We start from the raw sequence: 17,337 nt of genomic DNA on the forward strand, positions 1-17,337 counted from the left end.
TGATTGTGGGCAGGCAGGCTCCACTCTGGCTCCGCCTCCAGTCATAAGCCTCGCATCGCGCAAGTGACTATCTTGCTTCCTTGTAACCACCAGTCACCAGCCTACTATTTAGATTTGCCTGGTTAAGAAACATAAACTACTTACGAAATTGAAAACAATACTAGTATTGACTTTAATAGTAAAATAGTCTAGCTATTTGTCTCTCTCTCCCCTTGAGCATAGAAAAGTGGGCTGTGGTCTACAGAGTGGCGCAGCGGTCTAAGGCATCACTACAGATCCGGGTTCGATCCCGGGCTGTGTCGCAGCCGGCCGTGACCGGGAGACCCACGAGGCCCAGCGTTGCCTGGGTTAGGGGAGGGTTTGGCTGGCTGGGATGTCCTTGTCCCATCACACTCCAGCGTAATGTTAAATGTCTTGTTTAATGTCTTGTTGGAGGTCGTAGAGGGCTTCTTTCTATCCATCCATGTCTGAATCCTTGTTTCCGGTAGCTCTAGGCTTTTACCCCATAGCTGATATTGCTTGTAATCCATAGTTTTTGGTTCAGATACGTTCTTATAGTAATTGTGGGGACGACATTACCTATGCAATTATTGATGAAGCCCATGACTGTTGTGGTATGAATCCCAGGACATATCCCAGTCTGTACTAGCAAAACAGTCTTGTAGTCTTGCGTCTGTTTCATCCGACCACTTCTGTATTGAGTGCATCACTGGTACTTCCTGTTTGAGCTTTTGTTGGTCAGATTTGCCGAAGGGAGGACGAGGGAGGGCCTTGTATGCGTTTCTGTGGGTAGAATAAAAGTGGTCTAGAGTTTTAGCGCCCCTAGTGGCGCAGGAGACGTGTTGGTAGAAGTGAGGTAGGATGGTTTAACGTCTCCCCGCGTTAAAGTAACCGCCCACCAGAAACGCTGCCTCTGGGTGAGCCGGTTCTTGTTTTGTTTATGGCCCCATACAGTTCGCTGAGTGCCAGAGTGGTGTTGGCTTGAGAACTTTCTTGGTAGATAAAGGGTCTGCAGCTTACCACGAGGTATTCTATATCAGGTGAGCAAAAGCTCGAGATTCAAATCAAATCAAATCAAATCAAATCAAATTTTATTTGTCACATACACATGGTTAGCAGATGTTAATGCGAGTGTAGCGAAATGCTTGTGCTTCTAGTTCCGACAATGCAGTAATAACGAGCAAGTAATCTAACTAACAATTCCAAAAAAAACTACTGTCATACACAGTGTAAGGGGATAAAGAATATGTACATAAGGATATATGAATGAGTGATGGTACAGAGCAGCATAGGCAAGATACAGTAGATGATATCGAGTACAGTATATACATATGAGATAAGTATGTAAACCAAGTGGCATAGTTAAAGTGGCTAGTGATACATGTATTACATAAGGATGCAGTCGATGATATAGAGTACAGTATCAACGTATGCATATGAGATGAACAATGTAGGGTAAGTAACATTATATAAGGTAGCATTGTTTAAAGTGGCTAGTGATATTTACATCATTTCCCATCAATTCCCATGATTAAAGTGGCTGGAGTAGAGTCAGTGTCATTGACAGTGTGTTGGCAGTAGCCACTCAATGTTAGTGGTGGCTGTTTAACAGTCTGATGGCCTTGAGATAGAAGCTGTTTTTCAGTCTCTCGGTCCCAGCTTTGATGCACCTGTACTGACCTCGCCTTCTGGATGACAGCGGGGTGAACAGGCAGTGGCTCGGGTGGTTGATGTCCTTGATGATCTTTATGGCCTTCCTGTAGCATCGGGTGGTGTAGGTGTCCTGGAGGGCAGGTAGTTTGCCCCCGGTGATGCGTTGTGCAGACCTCACTACCCTCTGGAGAGCCTTACGGTTGAGGGCGGTGCAGTTGCCATACCAGGCGGTGATACAGCCCGCCAGGATGCTCTCGATTGTGCATCTGTAGAAGTTTGTGAGTGCTTTTGGTGACAAGCCGAATTTCTTCAGCCTCCTGAGGTTGAAGAGGCGCTGCTGCGCCTTCCTCACGATGCTGTCTGTGTGAGTGGACCAATTCAGTTTGTCTGTGATGTGTATGCCGAGGAACTTAAAACTTGCTACCCTCTCCACTACTGTTCCATCGATGTGGATGGGGGGGTGGGGGCGTATGTCTTATGGCCAACGTGACATGGTGTGATGAAAGAAACATACAGGAACTCAAATCCTTCTGTTCACCTGATTTAGAATTCCTCACAATCAAATGTAGACCGCATTATCTACCAAGAGAATTCTCTTCGATTATAATCACAGCCGTATATATCCCCCCCCAAGCAGACACATCGATGGCTCTGAACGAACTTTATTTAACTCTCTGCAAACTGGAAACGATTTATCCGGAGGCTGCATTCATTGTAGCTGGGGATTTTAACAAGGCTAATCTGAAAACAAGACTCCCTAAATTTTATCAGCATATCGATTGCGCAACCAGGGGTGGAAAGACCCTGGATCATTGTTACTCTAACTTCCGCGACGCATATAAGGCCCTGCCCCGCCCCCTTTCGGAAAAGCTGACCACGACTCCATTTTGTTGATCCCTGCCTACAGACAGAAACTAAAACAAGAAGCTCCCACGCTGAGGTCTGTCCAACGCTGGTCCGACCAAGCTGACTCCACACTCCAAGACTGCTTCCATCACGTGGAGTATTGCGTCAGACAACAACATTGACGAATACGCTGATACGGTGTGCGAGTTCATTAGAACGTGCGTTGAAGATGTCGTTCCCATGCAACGATTAAAACATTCCCTAACCAGAAACCGTGGATTGATGGCAGCATTCGTGTGAAACTGAAGGCACGAACCACTGCTTTTAATCAGGGCAAGGTGTCTGGTAACATGGCTGAATACAAACAGTGCAGCTATTCCCTCCGCAAGGCTATCAAACAAGCTAAGCGCCAGTACAGAGACAAAGTAGAATCTCAATTCAACGGCTCAGACACAAGAGGTATGTGGCAGGGTCTACAGTCAATCACGGACTACAGGAAGAAACCCAGCCCAGATTTCCTTCACACTTGATGCAGAAAAACAGTTGTTATTTATGAAAAAAAATAATCCTTTCGACTTCCACCCTACTCTACTGAACTGCACTGTACTGTACTTTACTCTACTGAATTAAACTCTCCTGAATTAAACTTTACTGTCCTGTACCGTACCTTACTGTAGCTCTACTGTGTTCTGATGTACTAATCTGTGCTGTACTGTCTGTCCTGTGATGTTCAAACTTGTGAAACAGATTTGGTTCAAATTTGAACTTGTTTAGGGGCGGGGCTCTTGAAATGCTTGTTTTTTTACATTTACATTTTGGTCATTCAGCAGACGCTCTTATCCAAAGTGACTTACAGTCAGTGCATTCAACTAAGGTAGATAAACAACAACATATCACAGTCACAGCAACAACAACAAAAATCTGTAACTGTTACTGAAATGTTATTGTAGTTGAAGTGGTCTGTTGGTTTATTCTTTGGGTTGGACTACTTTGAACATCATCGCTGCCAGTTTTAAAGCTTTTGAAAAAGCTTACATACAGTATGTGCATGTGACAGTGGGAGCAATAATGCATTCTGTTGCAGTCTTCAGTTGGCTCCTCTTTCCTATCTTAGGAGACTTGAAAAAGTATGATTGTGATATATTTCTTACTTCATTGATCATGTAAATATGCAGTTGAAATTTGGCCATAGAATCAATGACTGAAAAACATGTATTTTCAACATCTGTAAATGACGTATTTTCAACATCTGGAAAATACATATTTTTTACATCCTGAAAAGACGTATTTTCACCTTTCATTCAGCATGTGAAATGCACCTGATTTCAACATTCGAAAAGTACATATTTTCGACGTCCGGAAAATAAGTATTTTCGCCTTTCAATCAGCACCTAAAATGCACCTGTCATCAACGTCTGGAAAAGACATCCAAAAGATGCTTACTGGGAAAGCAGCTGAGTCAGATATCAACGTGAGCTAGGAGGCTGATTTAGGGGCCAGCCCTGCAGGCAGGGTCAGGGAGCCAGGAGACAGTTGGCTGAGCTTGATCAAATATTGGGCCAGTTGATGGGTTCAGAGTGACCAGACTGGATGAAGAGCACTAGAGATGGACACACACACTCACCCACACTGAGGCCTCTAGAGTGGACTGGAGCCTTGACAGATTGATCAGAATGTGTATGGATTGGGAAGGGGACAGTCTGGTACAATGGCTGATTTTATCTGCTTGGACGCCACACTTAGGGCCATGGGGGCAGTGGGAGCGCTGACACACATGGCTGCGGAAGTGCAGAGTTGCAGCATTGGACTTGACTACAGCATGGGCCCTGAGAATTGGCCTGAGCTGTGCAGACCCAATGGCACGTAACCCATTAGAAAGGGGGCTACTTCTCCTTCGTGAAAACTACATGAACTAACATTTGATTTTGTCATTCTTATTTGAGATGGTAGATACAATATGTGGTATAGATATCTATTGTGATTTGAGCCATGGGTTACAATACTCAGCCCAGAGAGAGCAGCCTGGGTTACAATACTCAGCCCAGAGAGAGCAGCCTGGGTTACAATACTCAGCCCAGAGAGAGCAGCCTGGGTTACAATACTCAGCCCAGAGAGAGCAGCCTGGGTTACAATACTCAGCCCAGAGAGAGCAGCCTGGGTTACAATACTCAGCCCAGAGAGAGCAGCCTGGGTTCAGCTATGATTATTGGGAGACGCTACCAACTGTGGAAAAGGTTGGCTACAGCCCCTTGGCAGTCCAACACTTTTAGAAAGGTCAGCTAAACAAAAGTAACTTGTTTACTTCTTCATCTTTTATCCCTAAAAGTTTATACTACCAACATTCAAACTCTCTGAATCATCATTTGCTGATAGGTTCCCAGAACAACGGGCTCTGACTGGACAAAGGAGGAGGGAGGAAACTGGGATAGAGAGGAAAGTGGAGAGGGGGATGGAGAGGGAGGAGGAGAGGGGGGCTGGAGAGAGGAGGATGGAGGGAAAGAAGAGAGGGGAAAGGAGAGGGGGATGGAAAGGAGAAGAGCAGACTGTCATCTAGCTAGCTAACAGACAGAGCCAGACTGGGCCTGCGGAGACACAGGGTCAATGAAGAGCGCTGTTTTGCCTTACTCTGCAATATCTGCCCCAGAGGTAATCTGACAAGCCAATAGTCCTGTCCTGGCCTCACCACCACACCGATATGACACAACACAGAGACAAGTCAGTTAATCTCTGCCCAGTAATTATCTCTATTAATTTATGAAGAGCAGCTACACTGCACACATTATGGTTTTCAGTGCACTAAGCATGTTGGCTGTAGGGCACAATGGTGTATGTGATGACAGTACAGCTATACATGCCTATTGCACTTGTTACTTGTCTAGAAAGTGTTTCCAGATCAGCTAACGCCTGTGATCCCAGTCAGAGGGAAGTTACTGGAATGTGTGTGTGCATTATGGAGATCAGTCACTTTACTCACCTCCCTTGTTAAGGACAGCTCCACACACAGGACCATCAGTGTTGGAGAAAAGGGGCTGGTGGAATGAGTACGTACAGGGCTAAACATGTGTATGTGACCAATAAAATTTTATTTGATTATCATGTGTCCAATACAAATGAAAGCTGCTGTTTAATCTGGATGCCTTTCCTTTCGCACCACTGATTATCATATCAAAGCAGCAGAGATGACATGCAGGGGAATAAGCTCCCTGTCAGCCTCCACACTCCACGGCCGCCCAGGCTACTCTACACCAGACTGGGGGTAATTGTAGGCATGTGGCTCCACTCGGTTCCACACTGAGGCGGGAGGAGAGCAATGGAGAGGAGAGGACACCTGTGGGGGCGTTTAAAGTGGAGAGGAGAGGCTGCGCGTGTCGCTGCATTTTGGGTGTGATGATATGAGCTGCAGGAGCGATGTGGAGTGCTACAGAGATGAGATGAGGAAACCCAGCGAGCCACAGCGTGGGGGCTGTTTAGATTACACCCCGACAGGATTTACTGTGCCAGGACCCCCCCCCCGCCCGCCGCCCCACGTGTACACCAGTAATATGGCCTGCGTAAACATTACACAGCAATTCCCACCACCCACACGAATCAAGCTCCTATCCAGTTTGTACACCATGGATTGCTGTAAAACAAACAGTGGCTTTAATTTGTTCAGACCCTACGTCTTTAGAGATGACTTATGGTCGTTCACACTGAGGTTTATTAAAAGCATATTTTGAGTGTTGAGCGTGACGTGGGAGAGTGGGTGTAAGATTAACACATGGAGAGTGCAGAACGTTGTGTGGAGATGTTGAGCGTTCATTGGAGGTGGTAATTTATGAGCTCTCTTGATCCATTTGTTATTGTAACGTATCTCCAGGGTGGGTGAACTCAGACATGGTTGGTTCGCAGTCACCCGTATAGCTGCCTGCCCCCTCAGCCATGGCTGTATAAACTATCAGCTCTCTGCTGAACCTGGTGCCCTCTCCCCAACACCAGCCACCTGCAACTTCTCAAACCACTGTCTTCCTTTTGTTATTTCAATCTTCATTTCAATGTCAAACCAATGTCTCCAGTCTATTTCAAGTGTGGTTTTTTTGGTCTGCTGGAAGGACTTCACCTTAGCTTGGATTGGTGGGTAGTTCTCCCAGTGTCCACTGGAGGTAGCTGTTATCTTTTGATACATACTTGTCATGGATTGCGAACAGAGAACTCTTAGCATCAGCAGGTTCCTTCCTTGCGTGTCTGAGAGTAAGCATCCAGGCTTGTTCCTCCAGATCAGTTGTCTTTTCTCATTAAGTTAACTGGTCGGGCTAATTGGTGCTTCTGGAGCCACAGCGAGTGGCCAGGGTTCCTGGAAGGCTTTTAGTGTGGCCCAACCAGTGCAGTTCATTAAAGGTGTTGGAAAAGCCTCTCACTCTGCCTGATCCCCTCTCATGTCCCTGTACAGGAGATCCCTAGTGTGATATTAGTAATGGACGTGGAAGCAGCATGCACTCTTACCTTCTGTAATGCAATACTCACTTCTAAGGCTTCTGCTCCTTGGTTCCCACTGGATGGCCCAGTAGCTGAGATGCAGTAATAACGGCCAGTGTTACCTAATGAAGAAGGCTGAGACATTAAGTTTTAGAGCTGGGCTTTACCTTGCCAAAACTGTTTCTAGCTTTATGGGTAATTCAGTCATAAGTAATTGTGACCATGTGTAGGCACAAATAAAAATCCTGTGAATTTATAGTTTGTTATAAAAAAAACCTTGCCTGCTCTTCCACACTGAAAATATGTCCTTTTATGGTTTACTTTTTTACTTTCCTGTGACTTAATATTTTTTACTATATCGTAGGGCTGTCACAATACCAGTATTGTGATGTTTGTTTTTATGGTAAAAAGGAAAACAAGAAGCAGACCAAACTCTGTGGTCCTTTAAAAACATGCTTTATGTCAAATAATGTGTTATACAGCTAGGAAATGTGACTCTGGATGACAACATAATGATGTTTGTTTCCAACATTAGGGCTGTTTTCCTAAAGAAATCAAATCTGCTTTGTGTTTTGCTTCTTTGCCACGATACAAATGAGTATCGTGATACTGATATTGTCCCGGGCCCTACTATATAATTAATGCACTTTTACAGGGGAACTTGTTCTCTGTACTCTGTGCTCTGTACTGTTAGGGATGCCATTTGATAAGGCATGCTGAAACCTGTGGGTTTCTATCCTTACTCAATCCCTGCCTGTTATCATGGACCGTGAAGGATTATGACATTGTGTAGATGAGTCTGGCTTTAGGGTCAATCCAGACACTCCACAGAGATGTTAGTATGTTGTATGTTACTCTTCTTTAGAGCACTTCTTCTGTCCCCACCCAGAGTCAATCTATCTTCAAGTGGTCTGGCTCTGGGAAGTGACTAAGTGATACTTTCCTTTGGCCCCTCTGGGAAAAAGACAGTGGATGACTTACAGTGTGTACAGCATATCATATTATAATAAATCTTAATTGCATTTTTTTAAATGAACTGTTGGTCTGGATCTTTTCAACTGTATAAACGGTGCCAGTTGAATCAAATGGATATGATGATCAAATAAAGGATATATAATGCCAATATTATTCTCGCTCTCCGATATAATCACTGTGATTAAGTGATGACGTTTACCGGTATGTCTCTCCTGCAGATTATCAAGCTGCTGGATGGGAAACGTTCCCAAGCAGTGGGCATCCTCATCTCAAGTCTGCACCTGGAAATGAAGGACATTCAGCAAGGTGAGAGCAAACATTTAATGGTCTGTGTTAAAACCAAGTTGTTTGGCAGCTTTTTTTACAGGAGGATATTGTACTATTTCTGAAAACCATTCATTTCCTGTCTGTTAAACAAGGCTGTTCTTTTTTCGATTAAACAGTAATAAACATCAGTTGCAATCCTATTTTCACTAGATTAGAAAAGACACTTGATAAATTGCAGATGCAAGTGGTTATTTTTAGTGAAGACATGTTGAAGCCTGGCGCAAATTGTTTCCTGCCTCTTGACAGGTCCTAATGTGTGACTAGTTCCACTTTTATAGATGAATTTGTGTTTCATGTGGAACATGGAAGATTTCCAAGTTTTCCAAACTAGTGCATAATGTTGTGAGTGAACAGTATTGGAATGACATTAGACATTTTTGCTGAGAATTCTGTTTCACCAGCTTCAATCCTTCCTACACTGGTCAAAATCACATCAATATTTTCCCTTTTGAGCTAAAGAGGAGTGGAGTATTTGGTTGTGTATGTGTATTGGACTATATGTGTTTATATATGTGAATGGTGCGGGGAAAATCTGACACAGCGGTTAGGCGTGCATAAATTGGATCCGTTGGCGACAGCCAGGGTAGAGGGCTGCATTTTCGCGGGATGACGGCAGGACCTGCGGTCTGACATCATTGTACAATCAGCATTTTTCATCCTGCGGTTGGGAGCGGTCGGTCAGACAGACAATTTTGGGACTCAAATATTGTTGTTGTCCTTCAGATTATTTGGAAACGGTCATCTTTCTGCTTTATATGCGGAGCGGGAGAAGAAGAGGATGTCATCAATGTAGACGAAGACGAACCGATTCAACATGTCGCGGAGAACATCATTTACCAGAGCTTGGAACACAGCAGGGGACCTAATGGCATGACCAAATACTCGTAGTGGCCTCTGGCCGTGTTGAAGGCGGTCTTCCACTCATCTACCTCCCATATCCGCACCAGGTGGTAGGCGTTCCGTAGATCCAGCTTGGATAACACGGTGGCCCCCTGGAGCGGCTCTAAGGCAGAGGAGATGAGTGGGAGCTGGTAGCGGTTCTTCACCATTATGTCATTGATGCACGGGCGCAGGGTAGGGCTGAGGGATATGGTCAAAATCTCATATCCCGATATTGGTAATTTCATATCCCAATAACGATACATATCACGATATATCACATTTTCTGTAAATTCAATGAATAAGTAGTTTATATAAAATGACCACATGTAAAGGCCTATTTCTTATTACATTTTGAATTATACTCAACAAATAAAAGGTACTTACTCATATTTGATTATTTCTCCTTTCATTTAGAACCTTTGTGCACATTTTCTATTAAGCATGTAACAAAATATAAAATATTATTTTATAAAATCTTAAAAGGTAAATAGAAAACATTTCAAATATAGTTGCAAACAAAATAAATATAGGCCTGAAATATATATTATTTTGGGGGGGCTTGCCTGTTTTGCATGTTATTTTGGCATTAATACGTGTCACATATTAATTTGCATTTGGTATCTTGGGTCGAGTGTCAGCACCAACTCACGAAACCCTCGTTTCTCGACCGTGTAAACTGGGGCCATGTCTTTGCAGATGAAAGTTTTAATGGCAGCTGTTATCTCCTTCCATCTTCGTGATTCTTTGCCATATAGTGTGCCACGGGCAAAATCCTCTTGCAACGTCTGAGTCGGGGGTTTGTTTTGAGCACTCGACTGTACTTTTTTGGGTCTCATCCGTAGACTCTCTCTGTATTGTTTGACATGATTCTTGCGTAGGTGGTAAAAGAGATTAGTGGTGTTTGAGCCTGCGGTATATTTTGCAGAGGACGGTTTTCTGGTCTGTGTCGGACTTTTCATACCCAAACCACGTCCATGTGACCGAAGTAGCCCCTCTTTTAGGTGCGAGCCCCGTGTCTCCGTGCTCTGTGTCACGTTCACTCTCCTCCATGTTTGTTTGTGTTGCAAATTTCCTTCCACACGGCACGTGTGCGTCATCCAAAGCCTCGTCCAATTGACAAAAAATATTGCCGTAAGAGTGTGATTTGCGACACAACAAAATAAAATGAAATGATAGGTTTTTCTATAGTCACATGATATATATCGTCATGTCGCCCAGCCCTAGCGCAGGGTCGTGTCCTTCTTCTCTACAAAGAAGAACCCTGTGCAGGCGGGAGAGGATGAAGGATGTATTAATCCTGAAGTTTGGGGGTCCCCAACGTAGGTCTCCATAGCCCTGGTCTCCAGTCCCGACAGCGATTACAGTCCCCAGGGTGGAGTGGTGCTAGGGAGAAAGTCAATCCCGCAGTCATATAGTCGGTTTGGTGGAAGCGAAGTGGCCCGGGCCTTGTTGAACACCTCCCGAAGGTCATGGTACTCCGCGGGAATGGCGGAGAGGTCCGGGGCACCTTCCGAGCCCCCAGGAAGACGTCCCGGAGCAAGTTGCACTAACTTCAGACACTTGGCGTGGCAGAATGGACTTCAGCCCGTGATGGCACCAGTAGACCAGTTGATGAGGGGATTGTGTTGCTGGAGCCAGGAGAATCCCAAAACCATGGGAATCTGAGGAGACTTGGTGAGTAGAAATTGAATAGTCTCCCTGTGATTCCCAGACACCTGTAGGTTGATGGGAGTGGTATAATGAGTGACCCGGCCTATAGAGCGCCCGTCCAGTGCTCTAACATCCATTGGAATGGAGAGGGGCTGAGTGGGGATGTTCAGCTCAGAAGCAAGGGTAGCGTCCAAAAAGCTCCAGAGTCAATGAGGACCCGGAGAGATTTAGACTGGTTTCCCCACAGCAGATTGGCATGAAAAGGGGTGCGAACAAGCGAAGCAGAAAAGTTCTCCATATGGCCCATCAGAGTACTCGCTCCTATCAGTGAGCCTGGTCCTCCCCGTCCCGGGGAGGTAAGCGGGGCTCCTGAGAATGTGGAGTGACCGATGAGACGGCACAGCTAACAGCTGAGTTACTGAGGGGCTGTGGGGTTACCACCATGGTAGGTTGCCTCCCAGACAACCTGCAAAATTGCTCCAGCAAAATGTCCAACGCCCGGTCATGGCGTTCAGCCAACATTTGGACCCCCTCCATAAGGCCTTGAAGCAATTCCTCGTGCTTACTGATGGTGGCTCCTTGGGAGGAGATGGTGTTGCGCAGCTGGCCCGGATCTGCTGTGTCAGTCATGGCCAGTTCGTACTATCACGTTTCAGGTAAGACCCAGATACAGACAACGTCGAAGTAACAACAGTTTATTCATCCAACAGGGGAAGGCAAAAGACAGGTCAAGAGCAAGCAGGGATCAGTAATCCAGATAGGTTGGACAAAGGTACAGGACGTCAGGCAGGCTCAGGGTCAGGATAGGCAGAGGTCAGTATTCCAGATAGGTGGGGCAAAGGTACAGGATGGCAGGCAGGGTCAGAGCAAGCAGAATGGTCAACACCAGGAAAACAAGAACAATCGAGAGAAAGGAGCAGAGGGAAAACATTGGTAGGCTTGACGAAACAAAACGAACTGGCAAAAGACAAACAGAGGACACAGGTATAAATACACAGGGGGTAATGGGGAAGATGGGTGACACCTGGAGGGGGGTGGAGACAATCACGAAGACAGGTGAGACAGATCAGGGTGTGACCCGCTCTCATCATTCTTGCTGCTTCAAGTTCAGTAGCCATACATGCGAGATCAGGTGCGCATATGGTCTCAATTAAATAGACTAGGCTATAGCCTATGAATGGGCAGAGAAGCACGGGGCAGTTATCTTTCCAAGGAAATGTAATTTCTAAATATGATTATGCTATATTTTGCTACTTTCCCTAGAAATACATATTGATCACCCATATTTGTCTCCGTCTGAAAATAGTCCCACTCCTAAAAGGCAGGCTATAAAACGTTGCTCAAGATAAAGTGCAAATCTCTCCAACTCCGCTCTCTTCAAACAATGTCTTATCTATTGGCTGATATAGCCCAGTAATACCGATAGCCTAATATAATGGGCCACGTGAGAATCTCTGGGTATTTTAACCTATTTCTTAGGTTATTTTAGCGCATTTTGATATTGACTGTAGGGCTAAAAATTGCTGGGACCATGGCTGGCAAGTGATCTGCGTCACATACCCTTAAAATAACATTGCAGGTCTGCGGTTAGGATCGGAACCAGTTCTTGCGGTAGCGGGTGGGAGTCCCAAGGAAATTCAGAGGTGTTGGCGGGGTATGAAAAGCGGTGGGAGGGGGATGAATAAATCCGTCCTGTGCATAGTTCTAAGCCTGGGTGCGTTGGTTTGATACTGCGACTGGGAGTGGAGGGGTTGGCAGTCTTAGTGGCCCGGCGGATCTGTTCATTGTTGCCAGTGACGGTTTCCACCACCTAATGGGAGCGACACCCTGCTAATGATCTGAGTGTGTATAAATCCACCTTTGCAGTCAGCAGACACCACACCACCACTATAAAACGGCAGCCCAATGCAAGCCAAGCAACACATTGGGTCAAGCTACTGTTTTTGGTTTTCATTTTTTTTGTTCTCTCTCCTCTTTTTGTCGGTGTCGAGGTAAAGAACCCCCAATAAAAGAGCCTGCTCTCTCCCAGCATGAGCCTGCTTCCTACAGCCTTAATGGGAGGTGTAGGTGAAATGGACAATTTGAATCTGACAATTCAGCAGAGTGGCCTAATAAGCACTTCTAAGGGCCCTGGTCCCTGGCCTCACCTGCTTGCCTGCTCTTTGTTGGCAAATTAAAAGGACATGGGACATGTAATGTAATTACATCCACTAGGGAGGGGGAGACAAGGGAGAGGGGCTCTGGTTACCCAGTGCAGGGAGAGGGGAGAGAGGGGGCCAACGGAGGGCCTGAGACTGGCTGGGGGACCTCCTGGGCCACCACAGTTCAAGGCAGAGGGGAGGTTCCCCCACACCTCACCACACACACCACACACCCTGAGCGATGAGTGAGAAGTGGAGGGAAAGGGAGTGAGGCTGCGACTGGGTTCCTTTGATCTCCCGGTGTGGAGAGATATCCAGGCTCTGGCCCCCTTGGCTCAGAGCACTGTGCTGCACTGCGGCCCTCCTTTGGTGTGTGATTGACGGTTGCATGGCGGGCGTGCTGAGGCCTTGAGTAATCCACTCTAATAAGCGGTAGGAAATGGCCACCACCTCCAGCCTGCTCTGCAGCCTGCTGCTCTCCACTTTAATCTAGCCTCCAGGGCTGCTCTACTGCCCTAGCTGGTCGTAGGGGCTTGTGGAAGCTGTGGACGTCAGTGGAAGAATGCTTGGATTCTCGGACGCAGATCTTTTTCTTCTGATTTGGAGGCCTTGTGTGGAGATTGAAGGTGACATGTCATAATGAATCCAGGGTGTCGCTCTATACAGTACAGTCATGTGCTTCTGGCTTGACTTCACTGGTGGCTCTTTGCTAGTCATGTGACTCTGAGACATGATGCAGCTACAGTGGTGTGGAGAGGGGCTTGTTTCCACTCACACTGGGTCCGTTTTAGGCTGATCTGAGAGCAGGTGTCGCTCTGCAGTCTGTAACTGACAGCACACAGATCCATATCAGCTATGAGACAAGGAGCCATCCCTCCCAGTCTGCTCCCTCCTATGCTCTCTCCTTTCCTCCCTGACCTGCACCCAGCCATAAAGCCATGACTCGTCTCTCTGAGACACTGAGCAGGGCTCTCCCTCTCTTACTTTTTCTCTCACACACTTTCTCTTTTGCTGATAAGAGACTTGCTTTCTCTTTTTCTCTCCCTCTCTCTCTCTCTCTCTCTCTCTCTCCCCCCTCCTCTCTCTATGCAGCCCCCCTTTAGAGATCATTACTGGAGACTGTGGTGGTTCTGGCTACAGGTCCTGGGGTTAAACAGTTACAGGCTCTCTCCTGTGACCCGTGGCCTATAGGCTTAGTCCTCTGCATGTCGGCCAGAGAGGAGAGCCCCCGTGTGAGGTGGGCTCTGGGCACTGCTTTGCTGTGCTCTGACACCACAGCTGCCCTGTCCAGCCTGACCACACTCCCAGATACCCCACCACTCCCTAATACTCTCATTCACTCACTCCAAAATCAAAGTTTGTCAGACATGTCAGACCTCAAAAGTTGTCTAATGTTAAATGACTTAACAAAATAATAGACATGAGTATTATGTATTTAAAGTAGATAGTTAACCCTCCTGCTGTGTTCTGGTCGAATTGGACCGATTTACACATTTTCTCTCTGAAAAATGTAGTTCATTTAATCTGACTGTCATAAGTTTAACGGTCGTCGTAGGTGGAAGAAAAGGATGACCAATGCGCAGCGTGGTAAGTCAAATCAAATCAAATCAAATTTATTTATATAGCCCTTTGTACATCAGCTGATATCTCAAAGTGCTGTACAGAAACCCAGCCTAAAACCCCAAACAGCAAGCAATGCAGGTGTAGAAGTCCTCTTCTGGCTGTGCCGGGTGGAGATTATAACAGAACATGGCCAAGATGTTCAAATGCTCATAAATGACCAGCATGGTCCAATAATAATAAGGCAGAACAGTTGAAACTGGAGCAGCAGCACGGCCAGGTGGACTGGGGACAGCAAGGAGTCATCATGTCAGGTAGTCCTGGGGCATGGTCCTAGGGCTCAGGTCCTCCGAGAGAGAGAAAGAAAGAGAGAAAGAGAGAATTAGAGAAAGCACACTTAAATTCACACAGGACACCGGATAGGACAGGAGAAGTACTCCAGATATAACAAACTGACCCTAGCCCCCCCGACACAAACTACTGCAGCATAAATACTGGAGGCTGAGACAGGAGGGGTCAGGAGACACTGTGGCCCCATCCGAGGACACCCCCGGACAGGGCCAAACAGGAAGGATATAACCCCACCCACTTTGCCAAAGCACAGCCCCCACACCACTAGAGGGATATCTTCAACCACCAACTTACCATCCTGAGACAAGGCTGAGTATAGCCCACAAAGATCTCCGCCACGGCACAACCCAAGGGGGGACGCCAACCCAGACAGGATGACCACATCAGTGAATCAACCCACTCAGGTGACGCACCCCCTCCAGGGACGGCATGAGAGAGCCCCAGTAAGCCAGTGACTCAGCCTCTGTAATAGGGTTAGAGGCAGAGAATCCCAGTGGAAATGGCCAGGCAGAGACAGCAAGGGCGGTTCGTTGCTCCAGAGCCTTTCCGTTCACCTTCCCACTCCTGGGCCAGACTACACTCAATCATATGACCCACTGAAGAGATGAGTCTTCAGTAAAGACTTAAAGATTGACACCGAGTTTGCGTCTCTGACATGGGTAGGCAGACCGTTCCATAAAAATGGAGCTCTATAGGAGAAAGCCCTGCCTTCAGCTGTTTGCTTAGAAATTCTAGGGACAATTAGGAGGCCTGCGTCTTGTGACCGTAGCGTACGTGTAGGTATGTACGGCAGGACCAAATCAGAGTGATAGGTAGGAGCAAGCCCATGTAATGCTTTGTAGGTTAGCAGTAAAACCTTGAAATCAGCCCTTGCTTTGACAGGAAACCAGTGTAGAGAGGCTAGCACTGGAGTAATATGATCAAATTTTTTGGTTCTAGTCAGGATTCTAGCAGCCGTATTTAGCACTAACTGAAGTTTATTTAGTGCTTTATCCGGGTAGCCGGAAAGTAGAGCATTGCAGTAGTCTAACCTAGAAGTGACAAAAGAATAGATTAATTTTTCTGCATCATTTTTGGACAGAAAGTTTCTGATTTTTGCAATGTTACGTAGATGGAAAAAAGCTGTCCTTGAAATGGTCTTGATATGTTCTTCAAAAGAGAGATCAGGGTCCAGAGTAACACCGAGGTCCTTCACAGTTTTATTTGGGGCTTCACCATGTTTCATTGAAATGTACAGCTGTGTGTCATCTGCATAGCAGTGAAAGTTAACATTATGTTTTCGAATGACATCCCCAAGAGGTAAAATATATAGTGAAAACAATAGTGGTCCTAAAATGGAACCTTGAGGAACACCGAAATGTACAGTTGATTTGTCAGAGGACAAACCATTCACAGAGACAAACTGATATCTTTCCGACAGATAAGATCTAAACCAGGCCAGAACTTGTCCGTGTAGACCAATTTGGGTTTCCAATCTCTCCAAAAGAATGTGGTGATCGATGGTATCAAAAGCAGCACTAAGGTCTAGGAGCACGAGGACAGATGCAGAGCCTCGGTCCGATGCCATTAAAATGTCATTTACCACCTTCACAAGTGTAGTCTCAGTGCTATGATGGGGTCTAAAACCAGACTGAAGCATTTCGTATACATTGTTTGTCTTCAGGAAGGCAGTGAGTTGCTGCGCAACAGCCTTTTCTAAAATTTTTGAGAGGAATGGAAGATTCGATATAGGCCGATAGTTTTTTATATTTTCTGGGTCAAGGTTTGGCTTTTTCAAGAGAGGCTTTATTACTTCCACTTTTAGTGAGTTTGGTACACATCCGGTGGATAGAAAGCCATTTATTATGTTCAACATAGGAGGGCCAAGCACAGGAAGCAGCTCTTTCAGTAGTTTAGTTGGAATAGGGTCCAGTATGCAGCTTGAAGGTTTAGAGGCCATGATTATTAAGTAAGTGTCCATATTCTTTAATAAAATAATTGAACACTGAAACAAAACGACAAATGAACAGTCCTGGATGGTGCTGAAAAAACACTGAACAGAAAATAATCACCCACACCACACAGGTGGGAAAAGGCTACCTAAGTATGATGCTCAATCAGAGACAACTAATGACACCTGCCTCTGATTGAGAACCATACCAGGCCAAACACAAAAACACCACATAGAAAAGGGAACATAGACAACCCACCCAATTCACGCCCTGACCATACTAAAACAAAGACATAACAAAATAACTAAGGTCAGAACGTGACAATAAGGTTCCATGACTTTGTCCACACAGGGCATCTGAACACACAAAATACATTTGGATGATTTTCATTACATTTTGGGTGTTTTATTTAACTTTTGTACACCTGTGGTGTTCCCAGTCAAAAATGACCGGTCATTAGAAATGAATGGGTGAGACTACAATTAGTGTATAAAATTTAGTTCAGGCACATGCCCATTCATCAGATGGACACACTTCCTCTCCCTGACCCCCACATGCATGTGTGT

At 45.9% G+C, this 17,337-nt stretch overlaps 1 protein-coding gene across 4 annotated transcripts in view; it reads left to right on the forward strand.

The window, feature by feature from the left end:
* The window catches only part of LOC112256658 (formin), a 106,625-nt gene that overhangs the window by 34,436 nt on the left and 54,852 nt on the right, over window positions 1–17,337 (forward strand). For 3 of the 4 annotated variants that reach the window (XR_006083883.1, XM_024430059.2, XM_024430058.2), the window contains one exon: window positions 8,148–8,235. Coding sequence is in view for 3 of the 4 variants with exons in the window: in XM_024430059.2 (XP_024285827.1) it covers window positions 8,148–8,235 (88 nt within the window). In the remaining variant the exon portion in view is untranslated. Of the gene's footprint in view, window positions 1–8,147; window positions 8,236–8,979; window positions 9,528–17,337 lie in introns of those variants that run through there. The other variant, XM_024430060.2, reaches the window with a different exon arrangement.

This window comes from Oncorhynchus tshawytscha, linkage group LG08 (genome assembly GCF_018296145.1).
Source record: "Oncorhynchus tshawytscha isolate Ot180627B linkage group LG08, Otsh_v2.0, whole genome shotgun sequence".
NCBI classification, from domain to species: Eukaryota; Metazoa; Chordata; class Actinopteri; order Salmoniformes; family Salmonidae; genus Oncorhynchus; species Oncorhynchus tshawytscha.